Source organism: Nomia melanderi, chromosome 13, assembly GCF_051020985.1.
Source record: "Nomia melanderi isolate GNS246 chromosome 13, iyNomMela1, whole genome shotgun sequence".
NCBI classification, from domain to species: Eukaryota; Metazoa; Arthropoda; class Insecta; order Hymenoptera; family Halictidae; genus Nomia; species Nomia melanderi.
In genome coordinates, this window is record NC_135011.1 from 7,823,056 (window position 1) to 7,837,825 (window position 14,770).

Consider the following 14,770-nt stretch of genomic DNA (forward strand, 5'->3'; position numbering starts at 1 on the left):
TTGAGCTACTGAAGTTTCATCTTGTATGGTGATATTGGTTTCACAGGGTACATATAGAAAAAAATGTTCCATTTTCTATTTCTTTTCTTTTGTGTCTTTCGAGCAGTGTCTAGAATTAAGAACGCGAATAAATACATTCGCAAACGAACTGTAATCGCAGACGTAGAGTTCACTGATAATACTGGTCGACACGATTTTTGTCACAAGAGGTTTAATAGGTCATGTTAGTATTATTCTATGGAACTTTCTGAACGCAATGATGTAAATTTTAACAATATGAAAAACATTTAAACATGTTTAAACAATGCTGAAAAGCAAAACGGCGCACGAAACGCACTGATTTGTGCAGATATTTTTCAATTTATCTTAAAAACTAAGCGCCTAGGAGAAAATCTAATTTCAGCATGCGATAGAGTAAACACTAATCTTGCTAAATCCGTTGAAAAAAATTCCATGGCACATTTCGTTTTCAATTGAGGATGAAAAATAATTGCACGAAACGTAAGGTACCGACAGTGAAATTCAATATCAACATGTGTCTCCTGAAATGCAACGCTGCCGTAAACAGCCCGGTTATCCATGTAAATGTGTTAGCTTTCTTTACATAGATATTTGTATTATCTATATATTTACATTCTTTTATTACTTACGTTCTATTTTGCGTACAATTTCTCCAATAACACCAAAATGCAACATTTTGTAAAATACTGACCATACCAATAGTGGTAGAACTGATAATGCAGTCCAGTATCCCTCAAAATTGATTTCCTCAAAAACTGTGGGTAATGGAGGATAACGAATTGCGTATTCAAATTCATATTAAGAAATACTATAAATTATGTCTTTTATTATGTCTATTATCTTAATATTATGTCTTTTACAACAAAAAAACAGTTAAATATAGTAGACCAATGTCATCTGTTGTAATTAAAGAGATTACATTATCAGTTGTACCAGTACTGGTATTATCGGTATTTTTAAAAATTTTGCCTTCAGGTATTATCGGTAATAATTGTCGGTAAGACCATAATGAAACTTTTATGAAACGAAAGACAATGTTTCGTTGAAGTATATATAATGCCCTCCGTTGTGGCGATCCATTGTCCTAACAAAGTTCTTCACTAGAACTAATTTAATACCTAGTGTTTGTAAATAAATAGTTTTCAGATCCACTAAGTGAATATTTTAAAATATTTTTAACATTTTGATGTCCCGATGTAAAGGATTTTCTCAAAAATTGTGAGTAATGGAGAAACACGGATCAAATATTCGAATTCAGCATAAGAAACACTATTAAGTCAACCATTAAACTTTCTATGACAAAAAAAGGAGTTAAATTTCGTGAATCAATGTAATCGTTGACTCTCGACCCAGCCAGGAGTTTCCCAGTTCTGGAATACGAAGAGCGCGTTCAGCGAATCGCTGCGAAATTCCCAGCGAATTTCACGCCGAGTATCCTCGTACTATCTGATCAACGGCCGTAATTCGTAGTTCGTTTCTCGGGCGTTGTTTCGTAACACCGGCATCAGAGAGCGTGTCGAGAGTCGGTGAAAAGCTGACGCGCTGTCCGGACAGCTCGGCTCGGTTCGAGAGCCGCTTTTAATTATCGCACCCTCGCCCCTTCGGCTGCGGGACGCCATTAAGCGCAGTCGCTCGTCTTTAATAGAGCGTCCGCTGAACAAGCTGCGCCGAAACGAGGGACTCGACGAAAGGATGAGGCTAGGACGAGCGGATTATCTCGCTCGAACGGGTCCTCGGGGCATCGAGGATCGCCGTGCCTGATCCTCGATCGATCGTAATCATTTCTGTTAATAGCTTCGATAGTTTCAACAATTTTAGTGATTTCAATAGTTTCAGTAGTTTCAGTAGTTTCAGTAGTTTCAGTAGTTTCAGTAGTTTCAGTAGTTTCAGTAGTTTCAGTAGTTTCAGTAGTTTCAGTAGTTTCAGTAGTTTCAGTAGTTTCAGTAGTTTCAGTAGTTTCAGTAGTTTCAGTAGTTTCAGTAGTTTCAGTAGGTTCAGTAAGTTCAATAGGTTCAATACGTTAAGAAGTTTCAGTAGTTTCAGTAATTTTACTAAGTTCAGTAGTATTTTTCTCGTTTCTCTCAGTAAACGAAGAATACTGGAAAAATAAAAAAAAAACGCAACCGTGACAGATGCGTATTGTCATCCAAGATAAGACGAATACCAATGATGAGTAATATATTTTTGCAAGGCGATCCCAGGAAACGTTGGGGAATTACAATTAGAGTTTACTATATATTCGTAACTCCGTATATCTATAAAAACGGGGGAAATTGGGGGAAGGGGAATCACATTAATTTCTTGTAATCTTGTATTGGATCAGGCTGGATCAGTCTGTGTATATTTGTTCAACAGATGTGGTAGAGAAATATGTTTACAGAACGTATATAAGCTGATCTGATGACTCCTGCCGCGTCAGTTTACATTCAACCGAGAACAATCGTGCGTGACACCATGCTGTTGAAAATCTTTGTCTTGTGTGCCGTTCTACCGGCTGTGCTTTCCTTGTGTAAGTTTTTTAAGACGATTACTGCGAGTTGTTCCCGTTGTATTGAAGTTTAATGTGGCCGATTTCTGAATATCTTGTTAAATTGGATATTGGATAGCCTAACAAAGATAGAATTGAATAATCCTGGTTGAAATTGGTGGTATCGAAACCCTATTTCTTCCACGTTTCTTTCTGTTTTATGAATTCTAACTTTCTCTCATCTCTTTCTTCTGAATGTTTCCACGAAAATTGTTCTAGTGTCCATTCTTTACCCTTACAAACCTCCCTCTTTCTTTGTCAGCTACTATAAACGATAGATAATAAATTTTAACGTTCGAAACAGCGATAGACAACACTAGTGAAATTAGTTTTTTAAATTGGGATAATTTTCAGCCACTTTCCGTATGCCGCTGTTATGCGACGGGGTAAACGAGGAGTACCAATGTGGATCCGCGTGTCAGACAACGTGCGAAAATCTGGGCGAGCCATGTCCTATTGTAAACATTGTGAGTCTAGTGAAAGAACGACTTGAATTTAACGGTGAAATTCGAACGATTCGATGAAAATAATTTTATCGTTGAATACTGTACTTTTAGAGGTGCAACGACGGTTGCTACTGCAAGGATGGCTACGCTAGAGATTGCAGAGGAGTGTGCATCGATATTAATCAGTGTAGTAAACATAAATGCAAGCGGCGGCCTGGACGTCGATGGTGGAACTAGAATGGAAGTAGATGAACAACGATGTCTTTCTAAATCATCTTCGATAAAGTTGTATCAATCTCATAAGCAATCGAGACGACTTCTGTTTTTTACGTTCCATAAAAATACCGATAAACCGTAGTTGACACATGCGTGACATGCTTTTTTACAGACGCGCAAATAATTGCGCGGTAAATGGCTATGATAAGAAATAATTACATCATCTTCTACTATTTAAGAGTTTAATTTAACATTTAAATCGTTGAAATTACAATGAATTAAGTTAGAACGATAGAAAGATTTAGATATAGGAATTGTTTAATAATAAAATGATTGCTGCGTGCATACTAAATGTCATTTATTTAGATAAATATAAGTGTTTCATTGTTTATTCATCGCATTACTTTCGATTTTCGAAAATTTCTCCATTATTCATTTTTTGAATGAATTTCGAAATTTTCCTGTTTCGAATGTTCGCACGTGTTTTGTGCTTCTTTCCGGATTACCACTGTCACTGTCCGGCCACTGACAAGCCAGACTGCACAAAGCCTTGCCGACGAGTAGCCGACAAGTCAAACAGTTTGACCGTGGCCGAACCTTGAAGAGGTGCTCCAATATTTGGATCCATAATGCAATCCACGGAGAGGTCGAAAGTGCTGAGGCCTCCTATCGTTCCCGGTTGATCTCCTTTCGTCAGTGACGATTGACCAGGCTTCCGGAACATCGCGAGATTACGATGGACACGAGAGGAGGAGGGAAAACAAGTTTTTCTGATAAGGTCATCGTCGATAAAAGTTTATCACAACGTGACGCATTCTCTTTCTCGCGCATTCGAGGTTCTGCATGCTTCTCAAAGGGTTATCTATCTGTATCCATCGAATGTCTCTTACAGTTCAATCGCTTGGACCTAGCCTTCATATATATTTCATACCACTTTGTGTTCGTAATTGCATTTCCCAACAAGATGAACATCGAAACCTGGCACTCATTCTAGTTCTCACGAATGAACTCACAAAAGTTAGGATTAATCAAATATTCCATTGTCATTCATTTCGCGATCTCATTTCAATCATCCTTCCGACTAACAAAATCGAGCTGAACCAAGCATCTCCGATCGCAAATTTCTATTTCATTACAAAAGGAGACACAGTAGGTGCATAATGACTTCATCATCCATTCCCAAGAGGACACTAGGAAAGCCAGGCATTACTATTTATAGCATACCCGCTCGATCCTCGATATCGATTTCATCGCCGGCTCGATTACGTAAAAGAAGACAATCTGCCACGTAAAATGGCCGCCGAACGATCCAATGGCCAATTACGAATTCCAGTCGCGTGCGTGTTCGCGATTGCACGCGCGACGTGTCGCAACACACGCGCCGGTCCGCGAGCGATCCGCGCGGCGTATCTTGCGCACACAAGGAATCGCGGATGGATCGAACATGCACACGCACACCAGCCAATTCTCGGCTAAAATTTCGCATGCCGCTCGACACGTGCGCCGCGCCGTGTTGGTCCCCCTCGCGAACAGAGGAGAACTCGACGACGCTCGGGGGGTGGAAAAGAGAGCCACCTATGCCTGAGGGGTTGCTCGAGCTCCTACCAGGCATTTGTTTAATTGGGAACCGACATGGCCGCCGGGCCACCCCTGCACGCGGCCCGCCGCGCCCCATCTGCACGACCGCATCGCGTCCCGAAAATGCGCGCCACTCGCACACGTGCGCGTCCGCTTTTCCACCCTCTGACCTTGATCTTTTTTTCCACTTTTTTCCCTTTCCCTTTTCCTCGTTCCCGATGAACGCGGTGTTCCGATCAGCGTAGCTCTGCTCATGATGCGATTTGCGGTTTGGAGATCTTAACCCTTGCCCTACGATTTATTTCTCAGCTTGTTAATACTCGTGGCTACCGCAATGGTGGTCGAGCTTTGTTGAATTTTGCACGTGGTGTGCCGACTAATAAAACTTGTACGGTTCGAAGGACCACCCGATATGATCGGGAACAAAACTTAGAAACGAGTAGGAGGTGAAGTGGATTTTGACGCTAGTGTTATGTGCTTGATCGAAATTGCTACATGATACTTTGTAATCCGTACTTCCTACTCCGTACTCTGTGCTATGTACTATTTGAGTTGATACTTGTCTAACTTGTTTCTCCAACTTGTCTTGCTCAACTATGTGTATCCAACTGTGTGTATCAACTGCCTGGGCCTCCTAGAATCGTCTTCGACGACACCTCCGCAATGTCGTCTTCGCGGGGGTGAAGACATTCTGGTTGGCCCTTTTAGATCTAGATGATTGTGGAAGGGAGATACAGTTCCCTCCCTTCTTGGGTCTTCCTAGTTGCTAATGTTAATAACTAATTCGTCCCGTTTGCAATCGTCGACCGTGGCAGGTAAAAAGCAAGAAACGCTTTGGCCTTAATAACACATGCTAACAGACGGGCTAGAGAGTTAAAAATACTGGTGACTGGACGCCAGATGTGAACAATAGACAAGGAAAATCTACAGCAAGAATCGAGGGCCTTATGAGTTCAAGGATTTATGGCTGCCACGGTTCCTTCTCGTAATACCGCAAGGCCGATTGCAAGTTGCGACGGGACGAAGGCTCTTATTGTTACGAAAAAACTACCAAATGTACAGCTAAGTCTTAGAAAAGATAAAAGGTGTATACAAAACTGAAACTAGGGTGGTTTAAAGGCCCGAACGAAAGGGTAAGGCTATAAGTGGCCTTAACACAGCTATAATTAATACAACTACGTTGTATCAATAATTTATTAAGAAAACAGACGAACTTTAGGCGTGTGTAGGCGTAGAGTCTGTGCTTACTCCAAAGTATAATTGTCCTTGAGGGGAGAATAATGTTTCATTGGTCAAAATGACCTATGCGATTTCTCCTTTTTGCAACTGCCGGATAACAGATGCTTTTTCGGTGAATTGTAAGTTAATTGGAATATTAAGTGATTAAATTTCAAGAAATCAGTATGATTGCTCGGTAGCTCTAGTATTATGGGCTAAAAACGATCGTGTACAGTATCTTCATGATGGCTTCATAACTTCATGAGAAGTGGCTTCTTTAGGGTCTTTAAATGTGTTTAATGGCTTCTTTAATAGACTATTCCTGCGCTATTCTTGGTTCAAAATATATACTTTGCTTTTCCGTTGTGTAACGTTATATAAACTTCGTTTGTTTAATTTTTCGCTGCATAAACGTGCAGTGACGAAATGTTGTTAAGCATTTGTCGATGTGTATTCCATGCTTGGTATTGAGCATCTACAGTTACAGACAGAGATATTTCTACATTCTAAAACTCTTTCTATTAGTATAGGAAATAAACTTGGTATTAAAAAGGTGCGTCAATTGAACAGCTATTTATTCGCACGTTGGTATATTACATTTGGAAGGATACTTCAAGAGAGAGTAGGTATTTGGCATCGTAGATAATAAACGAAAGGCAAATAGGATCCACTGGTATTAACAATCCTGGGGAGATACGCAGCTTCCTGCAGCATTCCTCAAGTATCCTTCTTTACATTGACAACCAATTATGCATTGCTGAAATGATACAACAAAGTTCGAAGTACATTAAATGTTTGCGAAGCGAGGGAAACTTAAACGAAATGAACACTTTAGCTATATTCAAGGGGCAAATCTATTTCGATGTGTTGCAGTATTCTTAATTTCGATTTGAATATTAATACAGTTACATGGAAAGATATGTCAAAAGATCTATTAAATTATTGAATAATAATTAACAGATCTTTCACGCTGCATTCAAATGTCTACTTTAATGGCTGATTCTTGTTTTCTTAATTTCATTTTGGATACTGAACTGAACGTCGAAACATCTAAACAACAGCAACAGATAATAACTAATTACTGAACTGGTCACGAGGTACAAGTACACAACATCAAATCGAATACTGACCATAGTGCATAACTGCGGTGAAGGTTGACTGCAACTGGGTTCACAGGCCGATCCACAAGAATTGAACTGCTCGTTCACGCCGCATTGTTGACCATGCGTACCTTGAACAAGAATAAGTCGTGTCGTTATTCTATACGACGCTTCTCGTTGATTCTCGAGCTACCGATGTCATTGCTCGAGATCAGGACAAATTTGAATCAACTACAAGCATTCAGACATTGAACTTTTGTAAGTAAAATATCCAGTGATTCACTTGGGATCAGTTTATTGTCCTCGAACGATCGAGTTAATCAACGACCGAGCCTTTTACTTACTAACGAAGAGCACTGCCACAATGGCAACTAAAAAGATGAAGATTCGGGACATGGTAGCACTGCTTCGTAGACAAAATGCGACTGAAACTAAGACGCGGAAACCAGTTGCGTTTTATATAGACGCCGTCGTTATGTTGCCCGTCGACCCGTGACGATTTTCCACATTGATATTCGAACTCGTATTTCTTCTCTTGGTCAGCATATTCTTCCCTCTCTGCTCCTCCTTCCGCTGTCGACAATGCGTCACCAACTATCAACTAGGAACGTTTACAATTATATTCCTACATTTACTTTGTATTGATAATTTATTGGAAAAACAGGCGAATTTTAGGTGTATGTAGGCGTAACGCATGTGCTTGCTCCGAAGTATAATTATCGATGAGAGAAGAACGATATTTAATTGGTCAAAATGACCTATATGATTTCTCCATTTTGTAATTGTCGGATAACAGATGCTTTTCCGGGAAATTACTCAAGTTCATTATGCAATACGCAAACTGAATTGTAAATTAATTGGAATATTAAGTTATACATTCTTGGAGTCTCTGTAAAGAAATTTTAAGAAAATAGTATAATTACTCGGTAGCTCTAGTATTAAGGGTTGAAAACGATCGGGTGTAGTATCTTTATGATGGCTTCATAATTTTATGAGAAATGGCTTCTTTAGGATTTTTAAATGTATTTAAAAGCTCCTTTAATAGACTATTTCTTCGCGATCCTTGGTTCAAAATATATACTTCGCTTTTCCGTTGCGTAACGTTATATAAACTTCGTTTGTTTAGTTTTTCGCTGGATAAACGTGCAGTGACGAAATGTTGTCAAGCATTTGTCGATGTGTATTCCATGCTTGGTATTGAGCATCTACAGTTACAGACAGAGATATTTCTACATTCTAAAACTCTTTCTATTAGTATAGGAAATAAACTTGGTAATAAAAAGGTATTTCAATTGAACAGCTATTTATTCGCACGTTGGTACATTACATTTGAAACGATAATTCAAGCGGGAGTAGAGATTTGGCATCGTAGATAATAAACGAAAGGTACATAGGATCCACTGGTCTTAACATTCCTGGGGAGATACGCACTCTCCTAAACTGTTCCTCACGTATCCGTATCTACATTGACAACCCACTTTGCAATACTGAAATGACACGACAAAGTTTGAATTACATTAAATGTTTGCGAATCTACTTCGATGTGTGGCAGTATTCTTAATTTCGATTTGAATATCAATACAGTTACATGAAAATATTTGTTAAGAGATCTATTAAATTATTGAATAATAATTAATAGATCTTTCACGCTGCATTCAAATGTCTACTTTGATGGGTGATTCTTGTTTCCATAATTTCATTTTGGATATTGAACTGATTGTCGAAACTTCTAAACAACAGCAACAGATAATAACTAATTACTAAACTGGTCACGAGGTACAGTACACAACATCAAATGGAAAACTTACCATAGGGCAGTACTGCGGGACATGTTTATAGCAATTGGGGTCACACCCCGATGCACAAGAAGGATCCATCAACCACATCTCGTTCTTGCCGCATCCTCTACCACGCCGTTCCTCACAATTCGGGCACGGGTTATTTGGGTCAGCCTCAGATGACGGTTCTAAACACGCTAATAAGTAAATTTTGTGAAGCATTTTATTGCTAGCTGCAATTTTTACGTCCGATGTCATAAATGACCAACTGTCGAAACTAACATATCATAAAAAAACGGCAGCTCAACCACCTAAACCTTGAGCGTACAGCCATCGGTACCTATGCAGGTCAGAAGGGACGACGTACCCCCTACCTCCACTACAAGTAATGTGGGCGTAGGTTCAAAAACTGTAATTAGCAACACCCCGAGCGTTTTAGCTTTCTGATTTGTCACTAAGGACGCCACCCTATATCAGTATTTCTACATATATAGAGAGACATTGAGACACATACCAGACCGACATATCAATCAACGTGAAACCATTAAAGGTCAAGTCACAAGTCTGATGTCATATATAGATAGCCACACAGATTTAGGCAGTTTCGAGTTAACTTCATATTTGGACAAATTAGAGCAATTAAATCAAGCATACAATTCTATACAACTAGAAATTGAAACAGAGGACGTAGACAGTGACTACGGTGGCGAACGATTTAATTTCAGTAACGACTACTGTGACTTAAAAAGCGCATTAAACCGTCGTATTGAAGGATTAATAAAAGGTAATTCAGTGAGAACAAATAATTTAGATACGCCCAACAAGGCTAGGAATTCCGTGCAAGGTCGCACATTTATTACGACCGAAAGACAACCGCCGTGTCCGATTTGCAGACAGTCACACGACATTTATCAATGTGCTCGATTTTTGAGCTTCTCTCCCTCAAATCGTGCAGATAACGTAAGGAGAGCAAGACTGTGCATCAATTGCTTAAAGGCAAATCACAGCGTAATTCAGTGTCGGTCATGGGGGTGTAGGAAATGCAATAAAAAGCACAATACCCTGCTGCATTTTCCAAATGATAGAAGCATAACTTTAAACATTCCGGAAACAAGCGGTAACAATTTAGACTATACCAAATCAACCAGTTGCCAAACCGCGTTATTAGTACGGCTTGACTCAGAAGTTTTACTAGGTACAGCGCAGATAGGAATAGTCGACAAATATAACAACGTAAATACATGCCGCGCATTACTTGATGGAGGGTCACAAGCTCATTTTATAACAAAACAACTTGCGAATAGATTGTAATTGCAAAGAGAAACAATACATTTAGATATTGCCGAATTACAAAAATTACGCATTTGTGCCAAATATTCAGTCAAAGCCACCATCGGGTCGGCTGATCGTTCCATTTGTACAAAAGTTAGATTTATTTGTTTACCCACCATCACAGGCTTTCTTCCATACCGACAAATCGATCCCGATTTTCTTGGTTTGCCGTGACAGATCAAATTAGCAGATCCAAACTTTTACAAACCCGGAGAAATTGAGGTTTTATTAGGAGATACCTTATCTTATAAATTATTAAGTGGGGGACAAATTCATTTGTGCACCGACAACATTATTTTACAAAAAACTAGATTAGGCTGGTTAGATACTGGGGAGACAAAGTTAGAAAGTGTCATTGGAGAAACAATTGACGCGAGTTTGGGAAGCAGAAGAATTACCACAGCAACAATTCTTATCCGCGGAGGAGTTAGCTTGTGAAAAACATTTCGTGGAAAACAAAAAAAATTAATGGTAGGTATGTAGTTCACTTACCACAGCCCATTGAAATACCAGCACTTCCTATGCAAGACTGGTCGTTCTCGTCGCATACTCGACCACGCTGTTGCATAGAGTTCGGGCGCGTTTCATTTGGTTGAGACGCAGCTATCATGTCTAAACACAGTAATAAGTAAATTTTTGAAGCATTTTATTGCTAGCTGCAATTTTTACATCCGATGTTATAAATGATCAACTGTCGAAGCTAACATATCATTAAAAAACTGCAGCTCAACCACCTAAACCCCGAGCGCACAGCCACCGGTACTTTTGCAAGTCAGAAGGGACGACGTACTCCCTACCTCCACTACAAGTAATGTGGGCGTAGGTTAAAAAACTGTAATTAGCAACACCCCGAGCGTTTTAGCCTTCTGATTTGTCTCTAAGGACACCGCCCTATATCAGTATTTTTATATATAGAGAGAGACATTGAGAGACATACCAGACAGACATACAACAACAAGTTCATTACTAATCACGCTGTACTCAATGGACAACACACACACTTTAACTTTGTGCACACATACACATTCCTTTCATTCAATACTCAACAAATACAGGCCAAATTTGAATCAACTACAGGCATTCAGACATTGAACTTTCTTAAGTAAAATATCCAGTGATTCACTCGGTATCAATTTATTGTCCTCGAACAATCGAGTTAATCAACGACCGAGCCTTATACTTACTAACGAAGAGCACTGCCACAATGGCAACTAAAAAGATGAAGATTCGGGACATGGTAGCACTGCTTTGTAAACAAAATGCGACTGATACTAAACGCGGAAACCAGTTGCCTTTTATATAGACGCCATCGTTATGTTGCCCGTCGACCCGTAACGATTTTTCACATTGGTATTCGAACTTGTATTTCCTCTCTTGGTCAGCATATTCTTCCCTCTCTACTCAACTATCGACTAGGAAAGTTTATAATTATATTCCTACATCTACTTTGTATTGATAATTTATTTGAAAAACTGGCGAATTTTAGGCGTATATAGGCGTAACGCATGTGCTTGCTCCGAAGTATAATTATCGATGAGAGAAGAACAATATTTAATTGGTCAAAATGACCTATGTGATTTCTCCATTATGTAATTGTCGAATAACAGATCCTATTCCGGGAAATTACTCAAGTTCATTATGCAATACGCAAACTGAATTGTAAATTAATTGGAATATTAAGTTATACATTCTTGGAGTCTCTGTAAAGAAATTTTAAGAAAATAGTATAATTACTCGGTAGCTCTAGTATTAAGGGTTGAAAACGATCGGGTGTAGTATCTTTATGATGGCTTCATAATTTTATGAGAAATGGCTTCTTTAGGATTTTTAAATGTATTTAAAAGCTCCTTTAATAGACTATTTCTTCGCGATTCTTGGTTCAAAATGTATACTTGGCTTTTCCGTTGCGTAACGTTATATAAACTTCGTTTGTTTAGTTTTTCGCTAAATAAACGTGCAGTGACGAAATGTTGTTAAGCATTTGTCGATGTGTATTCCATGCTTGGTATTGAGCATCTACAGTTACAGACAGAGATATTTCTACATTCTAAAACTCTTTCTATTAGTATAGGAAATAAACTTGGTATTAAAAAGGTGCGTCAATTGAACAGCTATTTATTCGCACGTTGGTATATTACATTTGGAAGGACACTTCAAGAAAGAATAGGTATTTGGAATCGTAGATAATAAACGAAAGGTAAATAGGATCCACTGGTTTTAACAATCCTGGGGAGATACGCAACTTCCTGTAGTATTCCTCAAGTATCCGTCATCACATCGACAACCCGCTCTGCAATACTGAACTGACACGACAAAGTTTGAATTACATTCAATGTTTGCGAAGCGAAAGAAACTTAAACGAAATGAACACTTTAGCTATATTCAAAGGGCAAATTTACTTCGATGTGTGGCAGTATTCTTAATTTCGATTTGAATATCAATACAGTTACATGGAAATGTTTCTTAGAAGATCTATTAAATTATTGAATAATAATTAACAGATCTTTCACGCTGCATTCAAATGTCTACTTTGATGGGTGATTCTTGTTTCCTTAATTTCATTTTGGATATTGAACTGATTGTCGAAACTTCTAAACAACAGCAACAGATAATAACTAATTACTAAACTGGTCACGAGGTACAGTACACAACATCAAATCGAAAACTTACATCAGGGCAGAACTGCGGGTTAGGTCGTTCGCAAGTGGGTTCGCAAACCGATCCACAACCACTGAAGTGCTCGTTCGTACCGCATTGTTCGTTTTGGCCATGCGTGCCTTGAACAAAAATAAATCGTGTCATTATTCTATACGACGCTCCCGGTTGATTCTGGAGCTACCAATGTCATTGCTCGAAATCGGGCCAAATTTGAATCAACTTCAGGCATTCAGACATTGAACTTCCGTAAGGAAACATCCAGTGATTCACTTGGGATCAGTTTATTGTCCTCGAACACTCAAGTTGACCGAGTTTTTACTTACTAACGAAGAGTACTGCCGCAATGGCAACTAAAAAGATGAAGATTCGGGACATGGTAGCACTGCTTTGTAAACAAGTTACTACTAACGGTGACTCGCGAAAATTAGTTGCCATATATATACACACCATCGTTACGGCGCTCGGTCGCCTGTTTCGATTTTCCTCATTGATATTCGAACTCGTATTCCTTCTGTTGGTCAGCGTATTCGTTGCTCTCTGCTCCTCCTTCGCTATCAGCAATGCGTCACCAACCATCGATTAGATACACCTATAATTATGTTCCTGCATTACATTAACTCTGTGTTCCAACAGTTATACTTCCAACTAAAGTATTCATTCTTTATTTTTCTAGACTATTCCAAACAACTTCGTACTAGCACAGAAAATAAAATTCCATATTATCCCAAATTCTCAATAACCGACGATGTTAGCAATTCAACGAACAAGACGAATGTAAATTCAAGAAAATTTCGCGGCGGGGTCTGTAAAGCGCAGCGAAAGGCGGATTATTCCTCTTCGCCGGCTCGCTTGTCGGGCAAGCTGTTATCGGGTAGAGAGTAGTAGGTCTTCGAAGGGGGCGACCGCGAAATTTTCGGCAGACAAGATGGCCGCCCGGGATCAACCCCTCGAGCAGCGAGGCCGATGCGAAGTTTCCCGCAAGCCTCGCGGGGGGTGACACAGGGGCTGGCCCGTTATTCGGGGCGCGTTTTACGCGCGTGTATCATTATCGCGAGTTCATTTCTGCTCGGTTACCCCATCGGTGTGGACTAAACGCCGGATCAAAGCGACATTCCGCCGTGGAACGGGGCTGGAACTGTAATTCGGTCTTTGCGGGATTTTCGTGCGACTAGAGCGGGGCCAGCTTTGTTCACGCGGCTATAAAATATACGGCCGTTTCCGGGGGAGCATATGGCGGCACGAGGTACAGAACTATTTCATTTACCACTACTGTTTGGCTTGTGTCCTTCTCTCGAGAAGGTAAAAGGCTCTTGAGCGTTTGCCGGTCACGCGTTTTTGCACCCGTTTGCGAGGTTCCACTCGAGGGGTGTGTTTAGCGCTTATTGGGGCTGCGTTACGGGGACGTGAGATTTACGCGTGATGAACTGTTTGCAGATTATCGACACATCGACAATGGACGATAGACCCATGAATGAACTGCGAGTTCTATATGCGACATTGGAGTTGAAAAGTCTGTCTGGTGTTTGGGACAGTTTTTATATTGCAATTGTGAAAATCGGAAATGGGTACAAGAATATGCTAGTAGATATTTAACCCGTTGACCTACAGTGTCGTGTTAGACTCGTGACGAAGATATTAAACTGAACTTGATAAATCTAAGTGTTAGTTGTCATTTTAAATATGACTTAAATAATACTTTTCTATTATCAATCGTTAGCCTTTGTAATAGAGAGAGAATAAGCATCAACATTTTTCCTTTTCCTGATAAATTATTAACGATAAAATAGTATCGATCGTAATTAACAAATAAGTCATAGGGCAAGGGGACAAGGAAACAAAGCAAACAAGCAGAGAGAATAAATTGTTATTTATTGTAAGTAATTTTCCCGAAACGTT

General features: G+C 39.6%; 3 protein-coding genes across 3 annotated transcripts; 1 reads left to right on the plus strand and 2 right to left on the minus strand.

Moving 5' to 3' along the window:
* Positions 1 to 2,382: 2,382 nt before the first annotated feature.
* On the plus strand, positions 2,383 to 3,601 carry LOC116432306 (venom metalloprotease inhibitor-like). Its single transcript, XM_031988954.2, has 3 exons — positions 2,383 to 2,530; positions 2,903 to 3,015; positions 3,106 to 3,601. Exons 1-3 carry the CDS (start codon positions 2,422 to 2,424, stop codon positions 3,229 to 3,231), a joined length of 348 nt encoding a protein of 115 aa, XP_031844814.1. The 5' UTR covers positions 2,383 to 2,421; the 3' UTR covers positions 3,232 to 3,601.
* Positions 3,602 to 6,564: 2,963 nt separating this feature from the next.
* LOC116432277 (chymotrypsin inhibitor-like) lies at positions 6,565 to 7,618 on the minus strand. The gene is made up of 3 exons (XM_031988887.2): positions 7,451 to 7,618; positions 7,137 to 7,237; positions 6,565 to 6,763 (listed from the first exon to the last, which is right to left on the minus strand). The coding sequence occupies exons 1-3, from the start codon at positions 7,500 to 7,502 to the stop codon at positions 6,683 to 6,685; spliced, it is 234 nt and encodes a 77-aa protein (XP_031844747.1). The 5' UTR covers positions 7,503 to 7,618; the 3' UTR covers positions 6,565 to 6,682.
* A 774-nt stretch (positions 7,619 to 8,392) lies between these two features.
* On the minus strand, positions 8,393 to 13,352 carry LOC116432312 (Seminal fluid protein 53D). The gene is made up of 7 exons (XM_076373363.1): positions 13,198 to 13,352; positions 12,887 to 12,993; positions 12,439 to 12,514; positions 11,401 to 11,616; positions 10,709 to 10,828; positions 8,915 to 9,081; positions 8,393 to 8,593 (listed from the first exon to the last, which is right to left on the minus strand). Exons 1-7 carry the CDS (start codon positions 13,322 to 13,324, stop codon positions 8,513 to 8,515), a joined length of 894 nt encoding a protein of 297 aa, XP_076229478.1. The 5' UTR covers positions 13,325 to 13,352; the 3' UTR covers positions 8,393 to 8,512.
* Between the last annotated feature and the right edge of the window lie 1,418 nt (positions 13,353 to 14,770).